Here is a 7657-nt window from a genome sequence, read left to right on the forward strand (position 1 = left end):
GAAAATGTTTCCATATTGGGAGTTGGAAATTAAGAATTTATGTCTAGATTAGAAAATTCTATGCAAAAGGATGTTCAAAGGAATGTACTTTGAGTGAGAGACATCACATCTATAGAATTGTTTTGTAACAATTTCTGATAAAGAGCCTTATAATTTCATTGACCAAGTCTTGGTGACTTTTGTGCTATGACTTTATGAAAGGATCGTTGCATAAAATGTTAGAATCTAACATATTCTAGTAGTGGCAAGGACCTTATGTTCTTACACTAATGATGAGGATTAGGAATTGTGAAATGAGCATCATTGAATAAGTTTTCAATTGATCTATTTCACAATGCATGCTCCATAGGAAACATAGTGTGCATACTTGGTGCATGGGATAACTATTGTTGTAATTCAAGTAATAAGTCGATTTTATGAAACAGTAAACAATAAATAATAAGTAATCAATATTGTGGTTAAATAAAAGTGTTTTATTTACACTCAAAAGTTTTGGGGCCATATAGGATTAATTATTATTGTTGTGTTTAAATTTTGCATGTTTTGACTTCTAGAATAACTGGGTTATTCGAACCTCCACAATCAGTCATACGTTAGAAGTAGGTATGAAGGAAGATTGTCATGAATCTTTCTGTAGATTGTTTAAAGTGTTAATACATAGCACAAGCTTGCTGCAGAGTTCATGAGTGCTTTAATAAGATTAAAGTATTAGATTAAACTCACGCTCCCTTGAATCGCTTCAAGGATTTTATCGCGAGTGATTGTGAGACGATAATATTGTATATTCTTGAAACTGAGACATGTGAGTTGTTATTTTGTGGTCAGTTGCACATTGATGATAAGTAAACGCACCAATAACTTGGTGTTATAAAACTTATTATTGTGTGTGATTCGATCAGTAGGTGCAAGCAAGCATTTGAGTAGAAGTTTATCCATTCCTTTTACCCAAAGTGGGATAAAATTGATATCTGTGAGCCCTTCGATGATTTAGTGATGACACCTAAGCGCTTGGCCAAGCCAAGACTAAGTTGATGTGTTTAATTGTAGTCTGTTGTCAGTCATCATAAATCGGATGTCATGAAAAAATATAAAGAGAATGATTAAAATCCATGTCTCACTCTATACGATATCTAGAATGGAGAAGTATATGATCCCATATCTAAAGGACACGTGTATCTGATAAGATCAGAGTTGACAGCGGCTTTTGAAAGCTACGATTGCTGATCAGGTTCTAAAGTTATGCAAAATAGTTATTAGACTTATCTAAATGGGAGACTGTTGGATTAGTGTCTAAGTCCATAACTATTTTGGTATGTACTTGACCCGATTAGAGCATGGTCCCTTTGGGTTGCCTTCACCATAGCAATATGTAGGATGAATTAAGGAGAGAAAGGTTTAATTATGATTTATTAATATATTATGAGAATAATATATTAAAGGAGAAATCATATAGTTTACTTAATATTAGTCAAGAATTAATTAAGAATTAATTTTGTGGCTAAAAGAGATTAATTAAACTTATGGGACTGGATTTGTAATTATAAGATAATTGCAATTGGGCTATGGATCACCTAATAATATAGGTCGGACGAATTCTATGGGAAGCCCATAAGGAATTCATCCAAGGTATATAATTAAAGGGGCCAATGGACTGCTTAGGGCCTAAGCAGTCGAATTAGGGTTTCCTAAGTTCAAAACCCTAATAGCCTAAGTATATAAAGACCCCTAAGGCTCCAAAACGTGGGGAAGGAATCCTTTAGGGTTTCTAGTCGTTTTGGGTGCCTCCTCTCTCTCCTTCTTCTTCATCTAGTTGCTTAGTGGTGTTTGTGACTCCATTAGAGGTGCAACACTTGAGACACTAAACTTTATGATGCCAAGGAATTGATTGTTATTGCTATATAACAATCAAAGGTAATCTCTAAACCTTATTTCAATTCATAATATGTTAGATCTAGGGTTTATGGCTTTGGATATTCAATTACATGTTCATTAGACAAACTAGACCAAAAGCTATTATGGTTTGCATCTACACCATAGGAATGATGTATTACTCGAAACTCATCATAGAGGCGGGGCAACCTATTGCAAATAAGGGTGTAGAGGAGGGGTGTACTACTATGAATAAGCAACACCAATCAAAAGAAGTACCTTTTGAAAACAACTATAGTGTAGAAGAGGAATTGTTGGAAGATTTTGACCCTTTCTATGGGGTTGAATTTAATGAATGTATTCCAAAAAAAACCATCCAACATAGCTAATGTAGATGCAAGTAGTGATGATGATTCGGAGAGCAGTGAAGATAATGCCTTTATGGTTGACGAAGATAACCTAAATCCGGATATGGAAGTAGACATGGAGAATTTTCCAATGACTATAGACATAGATGCAAAGTACTTAGGGAGTAAGTATAAGTTTCATAAGTGTAATGATGCTCAAGAGGAAGTAAAGGATATAGAGGTTCTTAACAATGATGAATGGGATTCTCTTGGTGAAGATTCCGACAATGATAGGAAAAGAAGGGAAATCATCAAACAGTTAGGCAAGGAGAGAGTGTGTTCTCATGGTGAAGTGCACAAGGTGGCCTTCCATGTAGGACAGAAATATAACTCAAAAAAAGAACTAAAGGAAAAAATGATATGCATGCATTGGAGACTAAAAGAAATATTCGTTTTACAAAAACTGACAAACATAGGTTGACATCTGTTTGTAAGGGAACTGTGGTACTCAATCCAAGTGGGGTTGGTGGACCTACCATAAAAAAGGTAAAGGGCAAAGAAGTAATTGAAAAAAAGGCCAACTGTACTTGGAGACTCCATGCATCTAGGGAAAATTTATTGTGTACCAGCTATGCAGTCAATAGCGGTGAGATATCAGTGAGATAGCGGTTATCGGTAGCTGGTAAAATATCGGTACTAAATAGCGGTCCAAAATAGTGGTACCACAAATAGCGGCGATAGTGACCGATATTGACTGATATTTGACCGCTATTTGATTGATATTTGACAAATATCGGTGGGATAGCGGTGAAATGGCATTTATAGCTAAATTTTTTATTAAGTCTCTGCATTTATTATTAAAATGTAGATATATGGTCGGGGTGTTATGAGGTTGATAAACATTTGCTTCAAACATTTTCTAATTTACTATATGTTTTACTTAATTACCATGTATTCATCCAATAAAACACAAGGTTACAAAGGCCCTACATAACATAAAAATACCGATTTCCCACCGCGATAACCTATATATCGAATATCGATCCTTGATCAATATTTGATTTTGAACCGCTATAACTGTATAGTGTACCAGTTTGTAAAGACATATAATCGCATTCAGATTTGCCTTTAGTCCTGAAAAATAAAATCTTGCACTGCCACCTTCATTTCGAAACAGATTATGGATCAGATTGAATCAAATCCTAGAGTGCCAATTCGTGCAATTCAAGAAGAGCTACAGAGGAAGTATGAGGTTAATATTTTAGGTGACAAAGTTTTTAGGGCTAAAGCTCTCGCAACAAAAACTGTGGTTGGAGACTATTCTAAACAATATAAAGTTTTAAGAGATTATGTGTTAGAGTTACAAGCAACGAATGTGGATAGAACTGTAAAAATTCAAGTGGAGTCTAAGCCTAACTGTAACAACCCAACCAGGCAATTCAAAAGGATGTATGTGTGCTTAAGAGCTTTAAAGAAAGGGTTTAAGATTGGGATGAGAGATTTTTTGGGTTTGGATGGTGCCTTCATGAAAAGACCATTCCCAGGTCAGATTCTTACCGCTGTTGGGGTTGATTCCAACAATGGAATATATCCCCTGGCATATGCAATTGTGGAGACTGAGAACACCAATAGCTGGAAATGGTTTTGGGAATGTCTTGGAGATAACTTGAACATGCATGCTAACTCAAACTTCACATTTATCAGTGACAGACAGAAGGTACTTTTGTGGTTAACATATTTTACCAGACAACTAACTTATACTTACATACTAATTTAGCTATTTACTTCATGTAAACATGGTCTAATACCTGTTATTGGGCACCTATTTCCTTGTGCTGAACATAGATATTGTCTAAGGAATATCTATGTGAATATGAGAAAAGTATGGAGGACTACAGAGTACAAGGAACATTTGTTGAATTGTGCTAAAGCCACAACAATCACAGATTTTGAAACACTAATGAGAGAGTTCAGATCCTATGACGTGGAAGCGTATGAATGGCTTATGAAAATCCCTCCCATCATCATTGGGCTAGAAGCCATTTCTCAGGCAATGTCAGATATGTTGTTGAATAATTTGTGTGAAGTTTTCAACAATAAGCTCATAAATGGGAGGGATAAACCAATAATAACATGTTTGGAGTTCATAAGGGAGTATCTTACGAAAAGAGTATGTAATGTGATGAAGGTGATAAACAAGTGCACAGGTGCATTCACACCTACTCGTGAAAGTCTATTACAGGCAAATGTATCAAGTGCTTCACAATACACTACAAGATGGAATAAAGTGAGTAAGTACCAGGTTAAAGGGCCATGGCATGATCAACATGTTGTGGAGATGACTTGCAGCTGCAGGAAATGGGAGTTGACAGGCATGCTCTGCAAGCATGCAATTGCAACAATCAATGAAATGGCAGACAATTGTGAGAAAGTAGGAGAACTATACACCTATGTGCATAATGTGTATTGGCTAGAAACATGGAAAAACATGTACTCTTTCACAGTCGACCCTATCAAAGGAAGGAGCATGTAGCCTAAGAGTTATTGTCTAACAACCCTTACCCCTCCATCACACCACAAGTAACCAGGAAGACCAAAAAAGAAAATCAGGCAGACTGCAGATGAGAAAAGTGTAAGCCAAAGTCAGAAAGAGAACCCACAACAAGGTCAATGTGAAAGTCAGAAGCTAACTAAGAAATTTGTGAGAGTGACATGTAGTAAGTGTAAGAACAAGGGATATCATGCCAGGACATGCAAGGGTAAGGGGGAAATGGAGGTACCAGTCAAGCAAATGATGTTTGAAGTGTTGAAAGGGTAGGCTACTAGATTTTGTGTTCTATTTGTGGTTGTAATAATTGGTAATGTTTTAAAACTCTAGTTATTACGTAATATTTATGCCCTTTTGAACTTGGTTACGTAATAGTTATGCACTTTTGAACATGGTTATGCAATACTTATGTAATTTTAGTACTACTTAATGGTAATGTTTGGTTTTTGTTTTGTTAAAGCAGCTTTTTGTAATGTACTTTCTGGTATTTTGTTATTGTTAACATCATAGTCAATATTTAGCATTTTCACCATTACACCATACACTATTATCTTAATCATTTCATCTGAGACAATTTATAACAAAAACTACTGAGACAATTTATAACAAAAAATAACACTTTCATTAAAACAAGTTACCATTGATAACCAAAAACTAACACTTTCAGCTTACAATTTATAACAAAAAATAACACGTTCATCTTACAAAAACCAACACCAAAACACAACATTACAACAATATTCCAAAAACTACACCCTAACATGTAAGCCTTAATTCCTAAAGTAGATAACCAAAAGAAGCATAACCCAGCTTATAACCAAATACATCTTCAGTTTTTTTGATTCACGTTGCATATTCCCTAAATCCAGCTCATGTCTGATGATTTTTCTCAGCAATCCTAGTATTATAGGTGTCGATCTTGGACACAGGGGGGGTTCAACCCACCCAATAAATCCACATTTTGAATCCTATAATTATACAGAAAAGTGGATGGATTATTAAATCAAAATCATTGACCTAATTTTGCACATTGTTACCTGTTTAGGGCATGCAAAGAAACGACGACTAGGGTTTAAATCTGTCCAGGAGGTTCGCACAATAGCATCTCTTCCACAAAAACACAGTTGTTGCACCATTGTGAGTGAACAAAGAAATCGATCAACCAAGAAAGAGTAAGAGAGAAAGATACCTTGTCTGGATGAAGATGAAAGAGAAGAGAGACGTTGTGGGTTGGGTCTTAAAGGAGTTTTCAAACCACAAGGACCAATAGATGAAAAGACGAAATTACCCTCACATGGAGGGCAGTTACTACACTAAACGGAAGGAAATAGACAAGAGTTAAGTCCAAGGACCAAAAGCACAAGAAGTTTCATGTTTTGGACCAACCATGCAACTTGAAAATATTTTGGACCTTATCCACAGTTTTTGGATAACCACAGGGACCAAAAATGCAGTTTTGTCATTAGCAAATAAAAAGAATGTGTTCTTATCAAACACATAAATTTCCCTTGTTAAAATCCTTTTTAGCGGTTGCGTTAAATATAAACAAAGATAATTTATGTTGTACCTTTATGTATTTTTCCATACAATTGATCAAGAAATGTTGGTATTGAACAATGGTAAACGTCTTCGATCGAGTAGGATCAATGTAGTAATTATGCAAAATGTCATTTGTACCCATGATCAGGATGAACACGATATTCGAAACGATTCTATGAGAACCTTCTTCTCCAACAAGCATTCTTAAACGAAGTTTATACTCCTTAAAGTAATCCAATTGCTTTCGAAGAGATATAACATTCTTTATTAAGAAAAAAGATAATCATGTTAACAATAATCCATTTGTTATAAGTAATAGCAACAATTTATTTGTGAAGTCGCATGAAAATTATGTTAAGATCAACACTCTTTGACACAAAAATTGTGACGTCTCGGCACAATGATCTTGAGATCAAATAAAATCATGACCAAAATTGTTGGTAACGTATAGATAGATAAGGACTTATGAGAATATTGTCTTGGGTGAGATTTAAATTTGGATCACTTACGCCGAAACATATACTCTTCATGCCAAAGAGCGTGGACAACTTCCAGATCCATCAAGAGCACTGCCACAAACCACCACTGTGTGTTCCCGGTGTACTCCCAATGAAGAAGAAGACAAAGATAAAAGAAAATGGAGAGAGAGAGAGAGAGAGAATACATGGGTTTATATTTTAGTCTACTACAACTTTCATTTAAATTACTCCCATTAAAAAATTATATATATATATATATATATATATATATATATATATAATCGTAAGTAAAAATATATTATATTTTAATGGGATTAATCTTAATGAAAGTTGTAGTAGACTCAAAAAATGAACACGTGAATATAAAGATCGTTAAAATATGATATTATATAAAGAAGTTACGACGTTCAGAATACAATACCTAAGTTAAACTACAAGACCTACACAACCAAGCAGTCGAAATCACGTTGAGCATAAACATTAACAACTCCAAACACCTCATCAATAATTGTCCTACGGAAGATATCGTGAGAAAAACTTAAATAAATCATTCATAAGTACTCTACTAATGAGCACAAAAATTAAGATTTATTTTGAAAAAAAAATGTTAAAGACCAAATATGTACAAAAATATTAATGACTAAATATGTACAAAATAAAAAATAAAGTGGTCTGTAACAATCAGAGTAATCTATAACTTGGGCAGTAGCACATGGCTATGAAATAGACAATATCATTGTTTTGACGACAACGGTAATACTCTAAAATCAGTAATTTGGTTGTAAATTTGTTTAGTTTATAGCTAAATTTAAAAATTCATTTAAAGTTATAGTACTCATAACTTTTTTTATTAATACTGTATATTTTGTAGTTTT

The 7657-nt window shown here is 34.3% G+C and overlaps 1 protein-coding gene across 1 annotated transcript; it reads left to right on the top strand.

Moving 5' to 3' along the window:
* Window positions 1-3396: 3396 nt before the first annotated feature.
* On the top strand, window positions 3397-4749 carry LOC145006737 (uncharacterized). Its single transcript, XM_078965794.1, has 2 exons — window positions 3397-3933; window positions 3994-4749. The coding sequence occupies exons 1-2, from the start codon at window positions 3397-3399 to the stop codon at window positions 4747-4749; spliced, it is 1293 nt and encodes a 430-aa protein (XP_078821920.1).
* Window positions 4750-7657: the final 2908 nt, after the last annotated feature.

This window comes from Lactuca saligna, chromosome 7, assembly GCF_052625555.1.
Source record: "Lactuca saligna cultivar CGN05327 chromosome 7, ASM5262555v1, whole genome shotgun sequence".
NCBI lineage: Eukaryota > Viridiplantae > Streptophyta > Magnoliopsida > Asterales > Asteraceae > Lactuca > Lactuca saligna.

What these genes read in the sequence shown, in the direction of transcription:
- LOC145006737 (XM_078965794.1), top strand. Translation starts at nt 3,397, where the DNA reads ATGGATCAGATTGAATCAAATCCTAGAGTGCCAATTCGTGCAATTCAA. An exon ending in TTATCAGTGACAGACAGAAG is followed by an intron (nt 3,934 to 3,993) that starts GTACTTTTGTGG and finishes ATACTAATTTAG; the next exon opens with CTATTTACTTCATGTAAACA.